This window comes from Pectinophora gossypiella, chromosome 12, assembly GCF_024362695.1.
Source record: "Pectinophora gossypiella chromosome 12, ilPecGoss1.1, whole genome shotgun sequence".
Classification (NCBI taxonomy): domain Eukaryota; kingdom Metazoa; phylum Arthropoda; class Insecta; order Lepidoptera; family Gelechiidae; genus Pectinophora; species Pectinophora gossypiella.
This window is the reverse complement of record NC_065415.1, coordinates 919,924-945,692: the sequence shown is the minus strand read 5'-3', so window position 1 is coordinate 945,692 and position 25,769 is coordinate 919,924. Positions and strand designations below refer to the sequence as shown.

Here is a 25,769-nt window from a genome sequence, read left to right as displayed (position 1 = left end):
GCCTAAGCAAGGGAGTTTCCCTAATCTCACAAAGAGAAAATTTAATCGAAAAAAATATTATTATCGTTATTATTAAGCGTCGGCTTGATGGCGATATAATAGATCGAAGAATTTCGCATGGACAGTAGGAGAACCCGTCGGTGTAATGGTTGACACTCTCGTCCCGGCTTAAGAAGCTCAAGTCACGGAGACAGAATTTTTTTGATTTAATTTGTTCTTTGTATGTTTTGAGAATATCAATAGCGCCGCGCGTAGTACCATGCATTAGGTCTAAATTTTAAAGAAAATGTCCGGCCGATTCGGAAAATGTATCTTACGAGAACACCCTGGTGGCACAACTTTAAAAAAATGTATCCTGTTCCAACCAAGCACCCAAGTCACCATGTATCAACTACGTACATATTGTTGGACGCGCGGTGTCCTAGTAAGACATGGCCAAAACATAACGTATAAAACACTTTACGCAATGAATTAATCTCACTATATTTTAGTAAATACATCATCATTAAAAGAACGTCTAGGGCCTTTTGCCGAAGTCTAGCAGCTTCTTTTGCCCGGCTGTACAGGTTGTGAGAAGCTGCAGTAGTTTTAGGCGGATGAGACGTTCGTTATGTAAAAATTGACGATTCAAAGTGTAAATATGTTACCTATTGAATAAAGATATTTTTGAATTTGAATTCATTTTCTAATAAAATTGTGACCCTAAATTAGATTTATTTATATAAATTCATTTTCTCCGCGTTGAAGATAAATAGGGCATTTAGATATTATTTTTCCGAGATAAGGTGTAATAACGCCATCTATGGGATTTCTTACAAACTACAACGGGCCCGAGGGTGCCGAGTTGGGTGCGAACCTCGGCTTAGGGCGTCGTCTGGGCGGATATTTGAAGGAATTATTAACTTCTTTAGAACACGCGAGATATTACATCTATGTATATCTATAGCTGTGAAAAATCAAGACAAGAAATCCAATAACGGACTTTATCCTCGGGCGATGCATCAAAGTTGTCTAGAAGTCTAGGTTCTAGATCTATCTAGATCCAAGCTGTATCTATATCAGGCTAGAGTGCAAGATGCATCATCTGCAATTCCGGCGGTCGACGTTGACGCATCGAGCTTCAAGTTTAGCTCAATACACACATGCGATATCGATGCCTCTGTAGTAGGGAATACAATCCCGAGTCGAGATCGCGAATTCGAGATCCAGGGGGTTGAAAATATCAATCCCGCGAGATTCCGGAATTTCCAGGATTTCATCTAGTTCTTAAAAAATGTAAAGTCTGAAAACAATGAAAACTGCTTGTTTGTGATAGTGAGGTTATTGTTTTTGTTTAATTATTAATAGGATTTTGAAGTGAATAGTTTACAAAGAGAAATAAGGCAAATAATAAGAATTTGAAGGATTCATTGCAAGTGGGAAAACGTCAAAACTTTCGACACAACACAGAAACCAATAGGCTCTAACTTACATTAACTTTAATTCCTCTATATATATGTCGTAAAAGTGGTGTGTGTCAGAAGGGTGGGCGTTAGAAGACAATAATGGCCGTCATTAGTATCACAATCAATTTATTTACTTTCACATAGTTTTTGTATTACGATTAGATAAAGTCACAGCATAAGGTTCACACTCACGGCAACGTTACGGTATTCGTAACGGTTACACAGTTTCTCGAAAATAGGTATTTTATCTTTCATTAGTATGATGTTGTTCAATATTCTTATACTTGTACAAGACTTATGTGTTTTTTTATTTGTTTCAGGTATTACCTCAACCTTCGCGTTGTATGTACCCCCAGTTTGTAAGTCCACAGTGTATACAGCATGTTAGTGACATCGTAAAGAAAACTTTGAGTCACGATTCAGACCACGATTGTGAGTTGACATCAAGTGAAATATTCCGTCTCAAAAGAATGGAACAGAAAATAATAAAAAAAAACACTACAATTTTCATGAATTTTCTGATAGGAAATTCCACTTGATATCAACTCAGAGTCCTGATTTCTCCCCCTCAGTGTTCGTTACGGTGTTACTATCATCCATACGTACTTGTATGGCTACCTGTACTGAAAAAAAAAATGAAGATGAAAATGAAAAATGCTTTATTTACCAAAATAATAAACACATAGCAGTCTCTTTTAAGTTATTAAAATACTTGTGATAGAGACTTCGCCCCTCCACTGACAATGTTACATTGCTTTTGGTTATATAGCCATAAAAATTAGAATGTTACAAAATTGATTGAGGGATTGCGTTCTCTAACATGATGGACTAATGTTATGGGCGATAGGCTGATCCCTTATCACCATAAGGTTCATCATATCCATCTTAGGACTTCGTATCAACAGTGGCTGCAAGTTGTCTTTGATTACTTGTGGCTCTGCCCACCCCATTTGGGATTACGGGCGTGAGTTTATGTATGTATGTATGTTACAAAATTTGTTATACTTACAAAGAAAAGTAAAAACGAAAATTTAAAGTTTAAAGCAAGTACATACGTGTGTGTGTGTGTGTGTGTGTATGTGTGTATGTATGTGTGTACTTGTAAGTGATATCATAACGAATACTGAGGAGGATGATCCAGCTCATGATTCTGAGTTAATATCAAGTACGATGTACGAGTTGTTGTATGTCACTAACACCCTGTATATACAGGGTGTTATTGACATCGTAACGAATACTGAGGAGGATGATTCAGACCATGATTCTGAGTTGATATCAAGTGGCATTTTCAGTCGGAAAATTCATGAAAAATTTTTTCTTTTTATTATTTTCTGTTCCATACTTTTGCGACGGAAAATTCCACTTCATATCATCTCAGAATCATGGTCTCAATCATCCATCAAAGTTTTCGTTACGACATCACTAACACCCTGTATATATATCTACGTAGGTATATAAAACCATACATCCTAATCAGTCGACACAAAACGTGCCATCAATTCAAACGATAAAAAAGGGTTTAAATGAAAAATGTGTATGTTACCCTGAAATCTACCTATTCGTCATTGTGTTAAACAAGATAGGTAGAACATGGGATTTTACAAACATACAGTAACATCACGCGTGTTTCGCTGAAGGGGTAGCCAGAGGTGTATAATAGACACCCGACAGATTTTTTTTCATAAGTAAACCAATTTATGTGTACATAAAACCAAACCAATTTATGAAATCAGAAATCAGAATCATTTATTCAACGTAATTAATCGTGGATAAAGTTGTTGAAGGTCAATGTAACATTTTTGAATTTACGTCATTTCGCAAGGTGTTATGGCTGAGGAGAAGAAATGACAAGAAACTGCAACAGCAACACATCTTTTAAATCAATGAGAGTACATTACAAGTTATTTAATAACTAGAGGAACACATTCAATACCAGTCATTTTTATCATTTAGGTAGTCATTAATCTTATAATAAGCTTTTTACATAAAGTAAGCTTCACATGATCTTTAAATTTATTTTCTGACTAATTTAATATGTAATAATTGTGTACATAAATAGGTTTACAAACATCGCTAATTCTTCGGCATACGCCTGGCTTTCTCATTATTAAATAAATAAATAAATAAAATATTAATGTTAATGTGTGTATATTTTAATGTTGTAAATGTATACTATGTGTGTCGTAGATTTTACCTAAAAAAACTTTTTTATTATTATTATTTATTATTACATTTAAAGTACTTACACAAAACAAATCTTTACCATTCACCTAGGTGCTTACTTAATTATAATAGAAACAGGTTACTAGCAAACAGGAATCACATATTGACCGTCAGTAGGCATTCACTACATGCAGCTGCTCATCAACGAACCAAATGCTTATGTACGGTCACGAGTACTAATATGTAGGGTTTGTGTTGCGGCAGGCCAAAGACTTCACAAACATTAAAGCTATAACAGCCCTTTATAATGCTCTGGTTAGAAGTCAGCTTGAATGCAATGCAGTGGTCTGGGATCCACATGAGATCAAATATAAGCAAATGCTCGAGAAGGTGCAGAACAAATTCATTAGATATCTGTACTTCAAATATTATGCGGTGTATCCTTTTTACCCTTTGATGTACCCAACTCTGTTTGTACTTGGTATGGTTGGGTATAACAAATTAGAGGTGAGGAGAGGGATGGCATTAACGTCATACTTGATAAGAGTATTTAGAGGCATCATTACACACGCTGAGGTGTTAGTTGAGATGAGGCTGTGTGTGCCGGATAGGTTCGTGGAGCGGCGGCGGCGCCCACGTTTGTTCGCGATGCGCAAGGGCCGGACCAATTTACATAACAAGTCACCATACACAAGAGCAATGGACACGATTAACAGTGTGGCAGAGAGGATTGATATCTTTGTTTGTAGTCTGAGCGAATTCCGATGGGTTACCTTATGTATTTTATGTACTGAGTGAGTTTATGTTACTTGTGTTAGTGTAATTATTCTTTGTAGCTACTATTCTATCGCATTAGGTCCTACCTGTAATGATAGTGTATTGAAGTTGAAATAAATAAAAAATAAATAAAATAAATGTATACACTTTGAAACCATGTCATATTAACTTTTTTGACAAATTAAACCGTAAGTCTCTTTAAATGTGAAATATGATAGTGCGATAAGGTTCTAAAGTGGGTACATGATATGGCTCATGACTGTACAGACCACAGAATTCATTTTTACAAAAACCACGCTTATTGGTCGGCGTAAAAAATCGTTTGAGCAAAATGTTTAAGCGCATAACTTAGTGCTATAAATCTGTTGCGGTTGGAGCAGACAGCTCTCATTACCGGCTGGAGAGGATAATATCTGGGCGGTTAGGAAATCTGGAATATTCCAGAATTTTCTGCTGGAACGAAGCTTCGTTCACGCACTTCAACAAATTTTTAAATGTTCTGTTGCCGACCTAAAGGATATACACATAACATAGCATCACACCTGCATCCCCAAAGGGATAGGCAGAGCTGTATAGTATATATATTATATTAAGGTGTAATAAGCACCATTAGCTTATTATGATAATAAATCTGGTGAGAAGGATTATACGAGTAAAAATAAATACAATTTAACATACATATTTATTATTTCATGCTACTTTTTGGGAAAAATAGGGCAGTGGTTTCCCTATTGCATTCCCTCCCCCAGTACTCTGTCTGACGCAAGTGGGATGGCGCCCTGAGTAGTCTTTTTCAAAGTCGTACTAGGACTCCTGTCCTACTGCTGCCCTGTCAGGTTCCAGGTTACAGTCCCTGTGACTTGTCCTGCATTGCCGTACCGATGGCTCCCATCTCCGCCTCTACAACCGTTGAGGTCTTCATCCGTATCCCTGGGCAAGAGTTCTACGTTATACCCCGTAGGTCTGGGTCCCTATTCGAACCCAGCCACCATCTCACTCCGGCCTACTGAAGTAAGAGACGCCCACCCCCGCGGCAAGGACGCGCCGAACAGGAAGTGGAAGGCAGAGAAGATGACTCTGTCCCCCCTTGGGCCGGGTTAATGGTCTTGAAACCAAAACCAAAATTCTATAGTTTAGTATAATCTATATATTGATTGAATGTGTTTATTTTTGAATATTAAGCAGTTATGTAACATCTTAAACCTAAATAAAAATACAGATTTTATGTAGTGGAATGGGGACCGCGAGGAACAAGGGGTTATGTTATAAATGGGTTAATTGTTGATCTCAATCCTGTCTGATGGAAACACGGTGTTAAGTACCTACTCTTTCATATAAAGAGTTCGAATTTTAAAAAATACTCTCCTTAGAATAGACTTAAGCCAATATGATAATTGCATTAGCCATTTGGTTTTATGAGACCAGTTATCTGAGCAGTTTGGCAAAGAGCTACTTACGGATGTTCTCAGTTCAGACATTCTTAGACCTTACTAAGCTAGAAGACAATTAGTGCCAGGCTCAGCGTGCTCCTTGACTGTCCTGTAAAGGATGTAATGTGCCAGCGCGGTCACCAACCACGTAATTTTCACCTAATACCAGAACAGCTCCTCCGTGCTTCGGAAGGCACGTTAAGCCGTTGGTCCCGGCTGCATTAGCAGTTGTAAATAACCATCAATCCGAACTGGGCCCGCGTGATGGTTTAAGGCCCGATCTCCCTATCCATCCAAAGGGAAGGCCCATGCCCCAGCAGTGGGGACGTTAATGGGCTGGTGATGATGATGATGACCAGAACAGCGTTAATGGTCTTGTGGTTAGAGCGTTGGGCACGCGCCACGCGGGTTCGATTCCCAATATTCCCAATGTTTGACTAGAATTTCCTGAAAGTAAGAAAGTCCATGCTTAAGAAGACGCAATAGACAATACAATACAAATACACTTTATTGCACCAAAATAAAAAGAAACAATTACAAAAAGTCTCTTAACTAAGTACATGGGAAATGGCGGCCTTATCGCTTAAAGCGATTTCTTCCAGACAACCATAAGGTGATGAAAAAATGTAAAAAAAAAATATTGAAAGATTGCGGGTACAAACTATAAGTACAACTTATTACCAATAAATACATGCAAATAAATATATAACATACTTACAAATATAATATAAACCTAACCTATATACATAACCTAACATATATACCTACTTATATAAATAGTACACACAAAATACCTAATAATAAGCAACTCAAGAGCTTCAGAATATGAGCACTACAACACACTTTATTATAAAAACAGAACCATTAACATTTCTTCCTTTTAAAAAAAAAGAGAAAAAGAAAGGATAAGAGTAACCTTGGCGTACATTCAAGACACAAAAAAGGAAAATAGAAAATCTATAAATATACATATATAAAAGCAGTAAATAATAATTTATGAGTAACCACACTGCCGTTCATAATAATAACGAAGATTTTGAAAAATATGCAAGGATTTGGCTTGTCTAATAGAGGGTGGCAGAGAATTCGAAAGACGCCTGTAGTCCATAACATAGTGGGCAGTATCTCCAGCTTTATTCGTTCTCAGTCCAGCATAGAATGTGAATTTGGTTGGCAGCTTAAATTTTGAAGTTTTCTTGATTATGGCGGAGTGTTTGACGCATACTTCTGTCCCAGTTGGCAGTATTGACGCCCCAGTTGGCAGTGTTGGCACTACCGGAGCTGATCGCCTGACTCTGGAGTTAGCTTAAAGACGTTTCGAAATACTTAATGAATTGTTAAGAAGCTGTGAAGTGTGTGGAAATAGTCTGTGCCTTTTGCCTCGGTATCCGTGCGGTGGATTTTAGGTTTTTGTTATTTCTGGCTCCAGTGTTAGCTTAAGGACGTTTTGTATTGTTAAACAGCTGTGAAGTGTTAGTGTTTATCAGTTTCTTGTACAGAATGTAGTACATAAAGACAAGTAGATAACACAAAACGGACAAACGGTTAAGTTGAATTCTGTGTTGATTCCATTGATGTATAATATTACTTTAATATCATTGATAACATTGTTTGATTCAGTGTTTTTGACGTGGTATCTGCGGTAGGTGATGGGTTTTTTTTATTCGAAGTGGATTTAATAATCCGGTGGTTTTAAAGTCAGTGGAGTTTTTAATATGGTGATTATGAATGTTATAATTATAGTATTCTTAATCTTCGAATCTGTAACTTGATCGAAGATATTCATTGAACTAACAAAAGAAGAGTGGCTGCAAGTTGTCGTGTGATTACTTGGAACTCTGTCTGCCCTATAGGTAACTATGGGCGTGAGTTTATGTATACAATTAAATTACTTGCCGAGTTAATTGGGTTGTGTCCGTGGTCAAATAAATTATGAAATGTTAATTACTAAATTATTATTATTTGTTTATTCATATTGAGGAGCTCGGTGGCGCAGCGGTTAACGCGCTCGGTCTGCGATTTTAGAAGTTAAGCAACTTTCGCAAAGGCCGGTCATAGGATGGGTGACCACAAAACAAAAAGTTTTCATCTCGAGCCGTTAAGCCGTTGGTCCTGGCTGCATTAGCAGTCGTTAATGACCATCAATCCGCACTGGGCCCGCGTGGTGGTTTAAGGCCCGATCTCCCTATCCATCCATGGGGAAGGCCCGTGCCCCAGCAGTGGGGACGTTAATGGGCTGATGATGATGATGATGATTAATATTAATTGAGAATAATGAAATAATGATGCCGATTCCAATACACACCATCTAAGTTTATTTTAAGTTATACCTGTCGTTTTCTTATCCTCTGTAAAAGAAAGGGACGGCCATATTTATAGAACATGTCATTTTTAGGGTGGTATTAATAAACGAATCTCAGCTGAGACTGCCCTCAAGATCATGTTCAAGTCTCTGTTTTTATATGAGAACTGTCACATTGACATGATCTTGTGGGCAGTCTCGAAGCTGAGATTAGTTTATTAATACCACCCTTAGGCAGAAATTTAAGAAACCCTCCAAAATATAATAACCAGACAGATAGGCGAAGCACGCACTCCCCAGCCTACCACATAGTTTATCTATGTGTGACTCCCACTTACCTGGTATTGTTATGTAGTTATAATAAGTATTAAGTATTGAACTCATCAGTACAGTTCTTCTTATCGTGTGGGTTGTAAGGTGGAATACCAGCCTCATCAACCCTGGTGTCAGGGTTATAGTTGAGCCGCCATAGGCCCCTGACATGGCTCATGTAACGATTATTTACTTACATCAGTAAATAGTAACCGGGACCAACGGCTTAATGTGCCTTCCGAAGCACGGAACAGTTTGTATGTGGTCTACTTATTGGTAATTAATTATATGTTGATAATTATGTTGGTAATAATTACCGCGGTGACGTAGCAAGTAATTTTAATGAATTTGGTAATAATTACTTTACCGTGGTTATGCTGTAAGTTGGTTAATGAGGTGCTCGCGACGTCGCTTCATTGGAGAATTTGATGAGTGTGAGTAGTGAGACAGCCACGCGCTTGATTACCTGCGGGGTTGGTAGAGATATATTTTTATTAACAGACAGACAGACAAATCATTCAAGTGGGTGTGGTAATCCCTATTGAGTTACGATACGGGCAAAGATACGAATAACCGATAACATAACTTCACGCCTTTTCGCACTAATGGGTAGGCAGAGGTGTATAGTAAGCGGAAGACAACTAGCAGTAATCAGTATAGGATTAAAAAGAATCGTATGAAGATAAGGTGCCGATCTGATGATCCAAACGTGAGTTGCAACCAAAATCATTGCATCATTAAGCTCGTTCCCAATTACGAACATCATCATCTCATTTCTCACAGGGTCCACTTACCTAACCTAAAGATTTGATAGGTCCGGTTTTATAGAAGCGACTGCCTGTCTGACCTTCCATGGCAAAGCCAGTCCAATACAAGTTAGGTCATATACCTCCGAAACGCATTTCTCGGGAATGTGGGTTTCCGCATGATGTTTCGAATCCCCCCTAGATCTCTTCTCTCTTTGTTTAAGAGCTACGCTCTTGTCGGTGGAGTAAACGCCTCCATTTTCATTACTCCATATATAGGGCGTGTAGAACGGTGATTGCCCCAATCTCCTTCCGTTCAGCAGTACACCGACCACTTTCTCAATCGGTGATGTTCTAGCTAGAACAGCAGCAGCAGCTGCAGCAGCAGCTGTTCGGTGCTGTTCCCCTAGATATAAAGGAATAATTAAATATACTCCAATTACTTAGAAAACCTTCCAAGCGACCCGTCTGTAAAATCACAAAACATATAAGACTTCAAAACCATACATTTCTCAAAAGATCCTCCTAAATTCCTTTTCAATGACAACATTCTACGTCTATTTCAAAAGACGAGAAAACTTAATAAATAAATCGAATACTTTGAAACGCTACACAAAAATCTTCCCGCGTGTCACGTTCTTTAACGTCCTGAATGTCTTGGTGGGATTGGTTCGGTTCCCGGACAATCCGGGACAACCCGGACTATCCGGGACATTCCGGGAATTGATAAAGTTTACGAGCATGTTCGCGATTGGCACATTGAGCCACAATCCCAGGTTCAGAATAATAAGATGAAAATATTTCCACACCAGTTAGGATTTGTTCAACGATTCCAAGGCATTAGAGATGTCACGGAAATATCATGGCTTTATGCATTTCAGCTGGGTGGGATATAAAGAATCACATAAAACATCCCCACGACTATATTACCAATTGGGGTAGTCAGAGGTACGGTAAGCCGCAAAAGTCCAATCAGTTTCTTGCAAAGTAAATTAATTGGTTGCACTTAAGCCTCCTGGTTACATGTCGTTTCTGTAATAGGCCAAAAACACCTACAAATACATAAATTTTATAATTATGACAACTAATGGTTCATAATTTCACCATTTTTTCTATTTTTGTTTTTCAATTTTCCGCCGCAACATATTTTTTGTTTTTTTTATTATTTTCTATTCTATTCTTTTGCGATGGAAAATTCCACTTGATATTAACTCAGAATAATGAGCTGAGTCACTCGCTCAGGATTAGTTACGATGTCACTTACACCCTGTACAAGAACATAATATGTATGTAGCTATACAAGTAGATAGGATGTTAGTGACATCGTAACAAATACTGAGAGGGGGATTCAGATCACGATTTTGAGTTGATATCAAATAAATTTTCCTGAAAATTTTAGTGTTTATTTTAATTATTTTCCGTTCCATTCTTTTGCGATGGAAAATTCCACTTGATATCAACTCAGAATGATGACCTGAATCATCCTTCAAAGTTTTCGTTACGATGTCACTAACACCCTGTATACTTCTCTCATGATATTATACGCAGACTGAGATGTGACTGTATGAAGTTATTATTACTTATTACGCAGCCCATGTCTTGGTAAGTTAATCCTAATTTACAACCTTTGATTAATCTTGCGACCACGTAGGGTTGGACGTTACCGGTAACGTCAAAATAAAATATACCGGTAAGAAGCGTTTCGGTTTGGTCAGTCATCATCTCCACTAATTTAAGAGCCACGCTCTTGTCGGTGGAGCATCCTCCATGCTAAATTTTTAGGGAAAAATATGTCAGTGGTTTTCCTCTTGCCTTCCGCACCGCAGTACTCTGTCTGACGCGAGTGGGATGACGCCCGGATTTCAAAGCCGTAGAACTCCTGTCTGCTGCTACTGATACCCTCTTGAATTCATGGATCATATATGATTATCACGTTGTCAGCGGTGAAGGCAAACATCGTTAAGAAGCCCACATACCCGAGAAATGCGTTACGGAGGTATGTGACCTAACCTGTATTGGGCTGGTTTTCCTTTCGCGGATTGGAAGGTCAGATAGGCAGTCGCTTTTGTAAAAAACGGGAGCTGTCAAATCTTCAGGTTAGGTAAGCGGACCCTGTGAAAAACGGGATAATGCTGATGATCGGGATGAGAGGGAGATGATGATGATCAAATCAGACAATCATCAAGTTACAGATCACCGGTTTTGGTATTCATCTTGATATATAACACCGATACCGGTATACCGGTATCCAACGTATTAAGTATTCCGGTCTCTTCCCTAGAGCCATCGCGTTGATGTGACGTTAATCCCGGTAATCTGAACGCGTCACTATCCGGGAGAAATGTCCTAATCCGCGTCAAATTGTAACCAATCTTCCTTCCAGAATGTTCTAGAAATTTTGGGAATGAGAGGCCTTCGAATTAGGTTGATTGTGGCAGAGAAGAGTGTATTTTTGTACCGGTATTTCAGTTCGGCGTTTCTCTAGATTGATTAGAAGATATCTTGTTCTTAACATACTTTCTGTAGTAATTATTTGCTATAAAAACAAACACATAATTCTCCTTTTTGCTTCGCCGCTGTCGGGTATTAAATATACTATTTATAATACTACTTGAAACTTCGAACATTACGTTAGTACAGGATAGGTGTAGGTAAAGTTTTTTTTACATAAAAATCCAGGGACTATCCAGGCTACGTTCTCAAAAAAATATACAGATGGCGCTGTACAGATTTGCCTTCGTTTAACCTTCTAATTTCATGGATAACAGACATATGCATCTCTAATCTCTGTTTTTCGGTATAAATGATGACGCTTGTTATTACACCCAGGCACAACATATCGTCTACCCATTTTTACCTACCTAATATTAGCAACATAATTCTGTACTTTATGTGATCCAAATATCAAGCAACAATTATTTTTATATTTTTCTCTGCAATTACATTATATTTTTGAATAATTATGATTTATTTATTAATGGATCACTTACAGCTATGCACATTATAACATTTAGTCAGGACATAATTAGACAAAGTAAAACAGTACTTATGTGTAAGCCAATTACAAGTGAACACAACATTCATCATAAAAAACAACATCTAGTCTGTTGAGACTAACTTCTCAGCAGCTTAACACTCACTATTAATAACATTAATTTATCATATTATTGCACTAGTTGGTACAAAAAACAAATAAACTATACTAATTTAACTATGATCCCCGAGCACTGATAAAATAGGTAATTATCACGTTAAATATGAACAGCGCGATCTATATTTTTTTAAGAAAAGAACTTTTTTTTTCTGAAGAGCGTTTTTTTTTAATTTGCTTGCGTACAGGACAGAATCTAGACTCTAATAAGCTCTGTGGCTTCATTGATAAAATGGTGACGTTGTATAATTATCCTGGAACTTTCTGAAAAGATTTACGCCCCTGTAATAACTAACCTTACCAGCGGTGCTTAATTAAAAAAATATACTTACAACGAGATGCTTTCCGTCTTTATAAAACCGGCAAAATTCACCGAAAATGTTCACCGAAACGCGACTTCGTTAGCTATTGACTCCGGGACGTTTCTACTGAGCTATTCAATTTCTCGGCCGATTCAATGGTGTTTTGACCTGATTTTGCAGGTATTATCGACGATACAACAATTATAGACGCAGTTTTCGCATACAGATAATGAGATTAAAAACTTGAAGCTGAAATGTAGGCGGCAGCACTGTTGAGTGTTCCTATGACAGTTCTCCATACTGCCCAGCTAAAATTCGGGATAATTGCTATAAAATGTAACAGCCTCCGTGGTCTAGTGGTTAGAGCGTCAGGCTCACGATCTGGAGGTCCGGGTTCGATTCCCGATGGGGACGTGGTCGAAATCACCTTGTGAGACTGTCCTTTGTTTGGTAAGGACTTTTCAGGCTTGAATCACCTGATTGTCTGAAAAAGTAAGATGATTCCGTGCTTCGGAGGGCACGTTAAGCTGTTGGTCCCGGCTATTAGCCGTAAAAACACCTTCACCGACCCGCAGTGGAGCAGCGTGATGGAGTATGTTCCATATCCCCTCCGGTTGATTGAGGGGAGGCCTGTGCCCAGCAGTGGGACGTATATAGGCTGTTTGTGTGCTATAAAATGTGGAGCAACGTGAAATGTATCCCGTCTAAAGAATGAATTACGAAGAAAACAAAAGCCATCAGTTGGAAAAAGGCAGTTTGATTGAAAACACAGTATTTCTAAGTTATCTTCTTTCCGATCTTTAGGGAATAAACATAACATTATGACTTTCGCGCCCGTTTTGGACTAAATATGTAAGTTTTGTTATATTTTTTGTACGCTGTGCCTTCGCACCTTTTATTGACCTCTCACATAACGGGTTGGCAGGAAGAGATCTCTTTTAGAGATAAATCCACCTTTTGTACCTATTAATTATGTACTTATGTGTGCAATAAATATATATATTTCATTTTTATTTAATTTATGTAAAGTAAGACCCAGAAGGGGTGAGGTCGGAACGCGATACGAATTAGTGCGGGGCGGAGAATTATCGTACTGTATGTATTTTTTACTATGTTGTGAATAGATAATATATGTTCTCAGAACCCGTTCATCTGTAATTAGGAGTCCAGAGGTTATATCGTCGATGCCTAGTTCGTACCGCTTTATACCGGTTCACAGCAGATCGGATTAGTTTGCTTCACTGATTCTCTGCCACAATTTGAAGACTTTTTGCTTTTTCCCAGAGTGGGTGATTTTATGGCAAAGTAGGTGAATGTGGAAGGGTTAGCATATTAAAACAGCTGTAAAGTCATAACACACGCCTATATCCCCGAAAGGGTAGGCAGCGGTTGCCATTTGTGGGATAAATTGGTAAAATCTATAGAGTTTGGTCTTCTTCTTCTTCTTCTATCGTGTGGGTTGTGAGGTGGAGTACCAGCCTCATCAACCCTGGTGTCAGGGTTACTATTGAGCCGCGAAAGGCCTCTGACATGGCTCATGTAACGACTACATACTTACATCAGTAAGTAGTAACCAGGACCAACGGCTTAACGTGCCTTCCAAAGCACGGATCATTTTACTTTTTGGACAATCAGGTGATCAGCCTGTAATGTCCTAACCAAACTAGGGATCACAAAGTGATTTTTGTAATATGTCCCCACCGGGATTCGAACCCGGGACCTCCGGATCGTGAACCCAACGCTCAACCACTGGACCACGGAGGCCGATATCATCTTCTATCGTGTGGGTTGTGAGGTGGACGACCAACCTTATCAACCCTGGTGTCAGTTCATCATGTCATTGTCTTATGCGATAGGTCTTAGGCGACGTCGATCACACTTATGCCATTGGTCTTAAACGACGTCAATCGCACGTTGAATTCAAGCATATGGTATTGTATAGAAGCGTTCAGGGAGAAGCGTCATGCGCAGTGATGTGCTGTTCCTGTGAATATTCCCAAAGTGGGAATAATATATAAAAACATTTATTAGCTCACTGCCTGCTTTTACATACATACATACATAAACTCACGCCCGTAATCCCTAATGGGGTGGGCAGAGCCACAAGTAATCAAATACAACTTGCAGCCACTGTTGATACGAAGTCCAAAGATGAATATGATGAACCTTATGGTGATAAGGGATCAGCCTATCGCCCATAACATTAGTCCATCATGTTAGAGGACACAATCCCTCTGTCGGTTTTTACGACATGCCCGGGAAGACTGCCTGCTTTTCTTTTTCAAATTGTTCTTTATTGTACTTTGGGGGGTCAAAATGGCCACATCGAAGCATTTCATCTGAGAAAGCAATATTGCAATTTGACATTTGCGCACATAAAAGTAAGTGCGCAATGCAAACAAATGTCAAATAGCAATATTGCTTTCTTAGATGAATTCGATGTGATTTTACCCCTCTGGTCTTATTTTATCTGCCTAAAGGTTTGGTAAATAAAGCTCTTTACATAACTTTTTACTATCAGGAACAGCACAACCCTGGTATGCGCGCTTGTTTTAACGCGGATACCATAGAGATTTTTTTTTTGTTTTGGTTTTCCCCGAAGGGTAAGGCAAAGGGAACTAAGCCCATACAGCCATGTCTGACGTATTTTTTTTCTTGATGATAATGAAATGATGATGATGAAACCTAAGCCCCCACCCTCGGAGTAGACTCCTACTCCGAACCCCAAACGAATTAACTCAAAAGTCCGCATAAACTTTTGAGTTATGAAGCGGCTTCTTGGCACGAAGCGAAAATAGGCAAATACACTTTGTTTATTGAATACTCCGATATAATAACACTCGCGAATGTCTTCCGACTAACTTAATGCGATCATTAATCACAAATCACCACTTCGTATTAATTATTTAGATTATTCAATGAAGAAAGCAACTGTCCTGTTCCCGTTTCCGCCAAAAAGCCGATACCATAGCATAGAGACATACATAAAAATGTCGTAGATAAAGCGCATCATACAAAAATACGACGAAAACTTAACGCCAACATAGCTATTAGTGCGACATATTACACCAAGGTATAAATTATACCGATTTTATTTGTAGAGATATTTCCTATTCTTAGTTTATGCTCGGTATAAAAAGCTACACCAGGTTTATTTGTAAGGCCGTTAAAGAACGAATTAAGAAATTAGCATTCGTTTTTATTCGGAAATGCATCATGAAAGAAAATAGTAGCACCATCTTGTATCTAATACCCCGATTCAGTTCCAGCGGTTAGTAATAACAAAGGTAATAATTTAGGTTTTGCTGTACGCCTTACCTTTTATTAAACTAAGTATATTAAGCTTTTCTGTCGTCCCAAAGCAATATTATTTTCCTTCTATTGTAGTGCATACCTACTTGTTACTTATTTGAATTTTTGGTATCTGTACCATAGATTAACATGCGTAGTAACGACTTGCGGCGTATTTGTAAGCGGTACATGGTCTGGTACAGTGACCACTATAATATAGGGACCACTACAATATAGTGACCACTATAATTATAGTGACGACTATTATAGTGGCAGTATGAATTTATACATGCCATTATCTTATCCGCCGAAAAGAAGAGTTACGGGTATTCGACAGGCATAAAACTTATGAAACACGTAAATTTTATGCAGAAATTTAAAAAAAAACCAAAACTTTTAGATTGCCAATAACCCGACAGAATTAAGTTAACAGCACACCTCAAATACCAATTTCATTCATTCACTCAATAATTTTAAAATTAACAGATGTCATTCATCCGTCTCTTTTCTTTTCGGCGGATAAGAAAATGACAGGTATAACTAAAAATAAAATTAGTGTCCACAGGAATCGGGGCCATTGTGTGCAGTCGAGGCCATTGTGTGTGTAGCTTATAAATGTGTAATTCTAATTATTAACAGCCATGTCAATGATTATAAGAAACCAGTTAGAGAGCCTTTAACATTTTCTTTTCAACGAAATTTTACGCGTAACATAAATCAACCTTTTTTTCTCCTGTAGTGTATACACGGCCTTATTAAACCAGCAACGTAATACATCATCTTGCTGAAAATTTATGTAAACTAAAGCTTTTGTACAAAGTTTAATACCACATTCCTGCCTGAAGTTAGTTCAGTTACTGCGGGTAACTACAATACTAATACCTTAGTAGGTACATTATTTTTCTCTTAAGCTAAAAGTTAGTTGTTTCTAAAATAATTATGGAGCCGTGGTAGTTTAGTTGGTAGAACGCTTTCCTCTCACTTTGAGGTCGCAGGTTCGAAACCAGCACAGGCCTAAACCCATGATTGTTGAATTTGTTTTCAATTCACGTTTGGATCATAAATAATTATCACGTGCTCAGCGGTGAAGGAAAATGCGTTTTCAAAGGTATGTGACCTAACCTGTATTGGGCTGGTTTTCCCTTCGCGGGTTGGAAGGTCAGACAGGCAGTCGTTTCTGTAAAAAACAGGACCTGTCGAATCTTCAGGTTAGGTAAGCGGAAATGATGATGGTGATGATGTAGACTACATACAGTCACGCCTATGTCCCATAGGGGTAAGCAGAGACTATGAAATTCCATTTGCTTCGATCCGTAAATACATCTCTTGCTTTCTCCATACCCATCAGTCATTTCATCCACGTTAAAGTGTGGCTACTTAGTACATCTAGACACCTCTCTGTCCAGTTTACAGTTGGGATATAGTCTTGAGTTTGTGTATTTAACATAACATAACAAATACTTTATTGCACAAACAGGAAAAAAACAAAATACAAAACAAAAGAGAAATAGAATGTGTAATAGAATGTATGTATTTATATTTTTCAACATTTTATTCAGTAGGTAACACAGTTACACTTTGAATCGTCAATTTTTACATAACGAACGTCTCATCCGCCTAAAACTACTGCAGCTTCTCAGGTAGAAGAAGCTGCTAGAAAAACTTTAGGGACATGGCACTAAACGTTCTTTTAATAATAAACTTAAAATACTGTTATAGAATTTAATAATTTGGCTGCCTAATATCAGTTCCCAGACAGATAATCCCAATAACCTTTTTTACAAAGTTTCTGGTTAAATGCTGTCTTAAATCTGTTTAAAGATAAATTCTGAATATCAATGAAAACCTTAGGGTATTATTTCTTATTCTATGTGTATGGTAAAAACGTATACATTGTCCCTTGGGGTTCAGCTGAAAATCAGCGTTGTGGCACTCCCTCAATGTAGGCGTGTCACAACATCTTGCTGAGCTGACGTCCCTTTTTAGAGATAAGGTTTAAATTCATTATTTTGTTCATTTTTCTATTGTGTGTACCACCTACTTGTTTCTAAAATAAATGTTTTTCTTTCTTTCTTTCCTTAAAAGATTTAGTGAACTTATGCAGTCAACTGACATGTAAAGCGAGTACTTTACATTTTGTTTTGATGATATCAGTAATCAGCAAGGGTTTCAAAGATTTGTCTGTTTCCTTACAACCTCGAGGGCTGTGTGAGGGTAGACCTCGTTATATTCTCACACCTCGAAAGACACAGGGTAGGCAGAGAAACGGTATTGGCTCCTGTCCTCTTTGAGGACGCTTTCAAGACCTTTGTTTTGTATTGTCAACTGTGCGAGTTGTTTATTCCTGGCGAATTTAAAAATAAGAATAAAATAAATTTATTACCAGTAACATTTTACATTTTTCTTTAAGAAGTAGGTAATTATGAATATTACGAATACGGGCAAAATTAAATCGGTCAGCTTGTGCTATGGTAGAGCCTTGCTATGGAGCCATCCACCGCTGGTTTTCAGTCATTTCCTCTTCCTGAGATATTATGCGGAAGGAATTGTCAAAAATTTCAGTGAATTTCAGTGGGACCTATATAGGTCCGGAGGGGTATGGAGTACTCCACCACGCTGCTCCAATGCGGGTTGGTGGAGGTGGTTTAACGGCTAATAGCCGGGACCAACGGCTTAACGTGCCTTCGAAGCACGGAATCATCTTATTTTTCAAACAATCAGGTGACAAGAATTTTATAACTAAATAAAATGCAACCGACATGAAAAGATCCATCTTTTTCAAAGTCAGTTAAGATACGTTGATAACTACAGTAAAAACAACATAGAAAAATGAATTCCATAATTATAAAGAAAAAACGAATTCATGTAATAATCAACTTTTCTGAATTGGCTCAGGCCTTGATGTAACTTGACTAACCCGAAATGGAGCAGAATGGCGGAGTAAGGCTTTACTACTACCTTCTTTTGACGAGGACGGGTGTCCAGCTGTGCGACATTACGTTGATTGATCATGTTATGTAACCCAACATACATAACATTAAACCATCCCAATGCAGGTTAGGTCACATACCTCCGAAAATACATTTCTCGGGAATGTGGGTTTCCTCACGATGTTTTCCTTCACCGCTTCGCACGTGATAATCATTTATGATCCAAAGATGACTTCGAAAATAAATTCGACAATCATTGGTTTAGGCCTGTGCTGGATTCGAACCTGCGACCTCAAAGTGAGAGGCAAGCGTACTTCCAACTAGGCTACCACGGGTTTCCATCACTCTTGGCATTAATCATCAGTATTATTTTTTAATTCAATATTGGTGAACGTTGACAAATGAAAATCGTTCAATAACCCCTCAACACCCCACAAAAGCCGCAATAAACGTCATAAAAAGTATATCCACAAACGAGTAGCATAGTAAAAAACGTATAAAACACACAATGAGCCTATTTCCATGCGGGGAATCGAACCGGCGAACCGCGACATCGCCACCTGCCCCAATCTACCCCCATTGTGCGCGGAAAACTTGCACATTTCAAATGATAATATTTTCGTAGTTCACAAATTGAGTCCCGGGAAGTTTGCTGGAATTTAGGAATCAATTCCCGTTTTCCGGGTGAATTTTGAAAGGCTGACTTTTTATGTCGGTGACTTAATACTGAGATGTAATGTTTTGAGAATAATAATATGATAATAATACATCATTATCAACGTCATCATCAGCCCATTAACGTCCCCAATGCTGGGGCACGGGCCTTCCCTATGGATGGATAGGGAGATCGGGCCTTAAACCACCACGCGGGCCCAGTGCGGATTGATGGTTATTAACGACTGCTAATGCAGCCAGGACCAACGGCTTAACGTGCCTTCCGAAGCACGGAGGAGCTCGAGATAAGAACTTAATAATAATACATACTTTGACGAAATTGGGAATGTCCTTAAAAAACGCAAACTCTGTAAAACAATATTATTTGAAAGAAAACAAAAACCTTTGTCATTCAATATTACTAACTTAATAATTAAGTTTTCTTTGGAAACCAACATAATCAAAACAGAAAGTATAACTCAATGAGATTCGCCCGATCCCGCCAATCTCGAACGGGATCTCATCACATTTTGCTTCGGGATTGATCTCGAAAAATTGGACGACATCTTGCGAGATCGGGATTGCATTCTCTATTACAGACACACTCGAGACACATCACACACATCACCAGCCCATTAACGTCTCCACTGCTGGGGCACGGGCCTTCCCTATGGATGGATAGGGAGATCGGGCCTTAAACCACCACGCGGGCCCACTGCGGATTGGTGGTTATTGGTGGTTGCTAATGCAGCCGGGACCAACGGCTTTACGTGCCTTCCGAAGCACGGAGGAGCTCGAGATAAGAACTTAATAATAATACATACTTTGACCAATTTGGGAATGTCCTTAAAAAAAGGCAAACTCTGTAAAACAATATTTTTTGAAAGAAAAAATATTATTATTATTTTTATTTTTTTTGTGCGTGTATGAAGCGATTGATGAATGTGGAGGAAGCAAGAGAAGTGTGTCAGGATCGAAGCAAATGGAATTCTATAGTCTCTGCTTACCCCGGTGGGAAATGGGCGTGAGTTTATGTATGTATGTATGTATGTTGAAAGAAAATAAAAACCTTTATCATTCAATATTACTAACTTAACATTTTTTTTTGGAAACCAACATAATCAAAACAGAAAGTATACCGCAATGAGATCCGCTCAATCCCGTCCATCTCGAACGGGATCTCGTCACATTTTGCTTTGGGATTGATCCTGAAAAATTGGACGACATCTTGCGAGATCGGAATTGCATTCCCTATTACAGACACACCCGAGACAGTTCATACACAAATACCTCGTTTTACACAGACAGTACACGTTGACGTAATTATACGCACGCATCTCTGTGGTTGACGTCTAACGCCCATGCGATTGAAAACTAACGTAACACCAGGACATTGTCGAAATCACTTTGTGAGACTGTCCTTTGTTTGGTAAGGACCTTTCAGGCTTGAATCACCTGATTGTCCGAAAAAGTAAGATGATTCCATGCTTCGGAGGGCACGTTTAGCCGTTAGTCCCAGCTATTGGCCGTAAAAACACATCCACCAACCCGCATTGGAGCAGCGTGGTGGAGTATGCTCCATACCCCCTCCGGTTGATTGAGGAGAGGCCTGTGCCCAGGAGTGGGACGTATAAAGGCTGTTTATGTATGTATGTGTAAGTTGTTGAGGAGCTCGGTGGCGCAGCGGTTAACGCGCTCGGTCTGCGATTGTTGAAGTTAAGCAACTTTCGCAAAGGCCGGTCATAGGATGGGTGACCACAAAAAAAAGCTTTCATCTCGAGCTCCTCCGTGCTTCGGAAGGCACGTTAAGCCGTTGGTCCCGGCTGCATTAGCAGTCGTTAATAACCATCAATCCGCACTGGGCCCGCGTGGTGGTTTAAGGCCCGATCTCCCTATCCATCCATAGGGAAGGCCCGTGCCCCAGCAGTGGGGACGTTAATGGGCTGATGATGATGATGTATGTATGTGTAAGACCAGGATCTTACGTTAGTTTTCAATCGTATGGGTTTTGTGAGTGACGTCACAAACCTAGCTTAGACGCTGGTGGAGAGCGGAGAGTGGCCGTTCTATACGTAGTATTTATTATTCCTTATTCTATAGTACACGTATGCTTCACAAAAGGCATACAGCCTGAGTGGGCCCTACATAGCGCCTTTTACCTTTCAACCCTTTCTCTTTGCACTTAGTGCTATGTGCCAGGGTATACGGGCTTTAAATAGCCGATTGTGTTTCACCTGTGTCGAGAAATCGATGTTTTATATCGACTCGATCCAGCTTTCTTATTGAAGTCTAATGATGGATGTGATAAACCATAAGGTTACCGGCGCGCATCTACACAAGAAAACTGCTAAAATATACCTTTTTTCCTCTAGCCTATAGTGTACCGTCAACCCGCGTTTGGTATGGAGCCGTGTGGTGTATTATGCTTCTGACTCCCCTTCGGTTCTTCTTCTTATCGTGTAGGTTGTGAGGTGTAATACCAACCTCATCAACCCTGGTGTCAGGGTTATTACTGAGCCGCCAAAAGCCCTGACATGGCTCATGTAACGACTACATACTTACATTAGTAAGTAGGAACCAGGACCAACGGCTTAACGTGCCTTCCGAAGCACGGGTCATCTTACTTTCGGACAATCAGGTGATCAGCCTGTAATGTCCTAACCAAACTAGGGATCGCAAAGTGATTTTTGTGATATGTCCCCACCGGGATTCGAACCCGGGGCCTCCGGATCGTGAGCCCAACGCTCAACCACTGGACCACAGAGGCCGTCGGTTGATTGAGGATGAGGGGACACTTGTGCCCAGTAGGGGGACGTATATAGGCTGTTATATGTTATGTTATTGTGTACCACTGCTGCCCAAAACCCTCCCCTCTTCCACAGTTCCTTATTCTGGCAAATGTCTTGCCAGTCCTCTTCAAAAGCATCCATATCATCTTTCCATCAAAATGTACTTTATACTGTTTCTTTTTCAATTTAAAACAAGTTAAACCTGTCAGTATAGACAACCCTAACTTTGTTTAATCAAGCGGCGATTGCGCGTTAAAAGTTTTTCTGCTGACAATTCGAATTTCGAACTTCGTGTATGTGTTAAAAAGTCGTTAACTTGTAATAATGGCGGTGTGAACATTTCCGTTTTTCCTTACTCACGCCTATTTCCCACCGGGGTAAGCAGAGACTAAAGAATTCCATTTGCGTCGATCCTGACACACTTCTCGTGCTTCCTTCACATTAATCAATCATTCACATTTCTGTTTAAGTTACATTTTATTTATGCCGATAACCTTCTGAAGGTCGCGAGAAAGCGCCACAGGCCGCAGAGGATCGGTCATTATGGTGAGTCTTGGGGAAGGCTTTTGTGCAGCAGTGGGTGATTTCCGGCTGATGATGATGATGATATCATGATATCTTCCAACTCCATCTACCGTTTATTCGCGACAAATGATGTAACTTAATAAATCCGTTCAAAGAAGAATTCATTTATTCCTTCACATGTCCGAACCAACGAATTATAATCACTACACTACATTTTTGACACTATAACTGAATTTATACAATGTTTTAAGTTTAGTTAGTTAGTTAGTGGTAGTTAGTTAGTTTTTAGTTGTGGTTAGTTAGAAACGCGGTAAGAACCCGTTATTATGTGTTTTAATTACTATAACTACGGTAAGAACCCGTTATTATGTGTTTTAATTCATCATCATCAGCCGTATGACGCCCACTGCTGGGCATAGGCCTCCCCCAAGGATCTCCACGACGATCGGTCCTGCGCTGCCCGCATCCAGCGGCTTCCCGCGACCTTCACCAGATCGTCGGTCCACCTTGTAGCGGGCCTACCCACTGAGCGTCGTCCGACACGTGGTCGCCACTCCAGAACCTGTTTTAATTACTATAACTAAATTTCTTTCTCAATTTTATTTTTTCTTTTTTCCTTCTTTTTTCTCTTCGATCAATGGAATGATTTGTGGGTTATAATAAAAATTCTATTTTACGTCGTAAAAAGTTAGTAGTTAGGTGTAACCGAGCCTTGTAGGCACAGATGCGGTGTCGGCCTAAACTGGATTTATGAGCGTTGTTATACTTTTGTTTCAAACTTAGACGTCGGCGGCCGCGGAACCTATAACATAGAACAGGGTTTCCCAAACTATGGGTCGTGACCCACCGGTGGGACACGTCTCTTCTTGTGATCTGAATCATTCTCAGTATTCGTTACGATGTCACTAACATCCTATATTTCCTCAACTCGAATTTCAATTACCATAGTTGTCACAAGCATTGTTTAAGACGTTCCCAGTGTATACAATGCACCACTCAGTGTGACGGCGTTTTAATAAGAGATTCGACGGAATAGCATTGTGTTCGCGAGTGTACCGTGATGCGTTCTATCGAAGACGCAAACAGGCGGTCCTCAAAGCGCTTCACTAGTGTTGTGATGAGGAATCGGGATTAGTACGGAAATACCGGTATTGGATGGTACGGGATTTTAAAATAGGTACTTGTGCCCCAAGTAGAGATATACCCTTGAATCAAAACTGGTTGTTGTAAGCTTAAAATTAAAAGATTTAAATGATTATTACCTATAACCTATAACTTTTGACTTATTAACTTTTCTCAACATTAGTTCTCTAATAATATAGTTAATAAAAAAAAACTAATTTAGTGCATACTAATGTTACATCTGTCTGTCATTTCTTATTTCTAACTAGTTACGTTGCGTAATTAGTTTGCGTATTAGGGAAGCAACGAAAAAACAAATAATATCGGTATCGTACCATATTCCCAGCTCTATCTAACAGTGCAGACATGCCTCGTGGGAATTCCCGGAATTGGTACAGGGCCGCATTCATTTGTGGTACCGTGTTTGATGTACGGTCCACCGAGTACCGTATTAATTGAAATTGATTTGTATATACACACATGCTTAAAATCTGATCACTAATGGTCACTAATGGCATGGGCAGAGCCACAAATAATCAGAAGACAAGTTGCAAATCTTGATACGAAGTCCTAAAATTAGCACAGTGACATGTTGGTGCTAATTCCTGTAAACATCTAATTTTATTTTAAGTTATATCTGTCATTTTCTTATCCGCCGAAAACGAAAGGGACGGGTAATCAATCGACAAGCATAAAATTTATGGAACACACGTCAATTTTAAGCACTAATCTAAAACAACCTAAAATTTTACATTGGCCAATAACCCGACAATTATATTGACAGCACACGTCAAACGATTTGCATACCAGCGAGGTACCTTTTTAATTCGCCCGGATTATTCATTTATTTAATCATTCTTCCTAGGTGGCAAAATTAGGAGGTGTCTGCAGGAATCGGGGCCGTTATCAGCCTATAGCCCATACAATTCATCAAGTTAGAAAAGCCACAATTACTCGTCAGGTTTTACGACAATAGCTGCCGGGAAGATAAGCATGCTGCTGCTGAAATAAAGTCGGTATACCGAAATGAAAAACATAGGTACCGTACCGTATTTCCAGCTTTATCTATTTACTGCGAACTATAATGTCTGGGAAGGCACGTGGGAGTCCCCGGATTAGTACAAGGTCGCTTTCATTTGCGGTACCATGTTCGATTTACGGTCCACCGCTAACCTCATTAATTGACATTAATTTGTTTACTTTTAATTAAATGGTATTCAAAAAATGTTAATATATTCATGTGGTACCTTTATTAAATAAAATTTTAATGTGTATATGGCGTCTGTAGTGTAATGACATAGAATAAAGATAAAATAAAAATAGTTTATTTTACAAATCAGCATAACAATATGTGAATAAGTCTTCCCATTACATACATACATAAATAGCCTATATTATATGTCCCACTGCTCCTCCTCTCGATAAACCGGAGGGGGTATGGAGCATACTCCACCACGCGCAGTCTTCCCATTAAGTTCTAAAAAGTCTTGTGTCGGGAATGACTCGCTTGCTTCCATCCTTATTTATATAAATAAATGAATGATTTAGAAATTTGTATCATAATCACTTATTTGTGGTTTAAAGTTCATGCTAAATTCAGCTAGTTTGGTTATTTATTTCCCACCAAAGGTTCGCAGTGATACAATACAATACAATTAAGTAAAAAGAAATAATTACAAAAAGTCTCTTAATTAAGTACATGACAAATGGCGGCCTTATCGCTTAAAGCGATTTCTTCCAGGCAACCATAAGGTGAGGAAAAAATAATAATAGAATAGAATAGAACCTAACCTAACCTAACCTAACATATATACCTACTTATATAAAGTG

The 25,769-nt window shown here is 38.9% G+C and overlaps 1 protein-coding gene across 4 annotated transcripts in view; it reads left to right on the top strand.

The window, feature by feature from the left end:
- LOC126371446 (liprin-alpha-1) overlaps nucleotides 1–25,769 on the top strand; it is a 237,211-nt gene that overhangs the window by 90,363 nt on the left and 121,079 nt on the right. The window contains exon 1 of one of the 4 annotated variants that reach the window (XM_050016744.1): nucleotides 1,771–1,804. The exons of the other annotated variants lie outside the window; for them this stretch is intronic. Coding sequence (XP_049872701.1) covers nucleotides 1,790–1,804 — 15 coding nt within the window. The 5' untranslated portion in view covers nucleotides 1,771–1,789. Of the gene's footprint in view, nucleotides 1–1,770; nucleotides 1,805–25,769 lie in introns of those variants that run through there. 4 annotated transcript variants of the gene reach the window in all.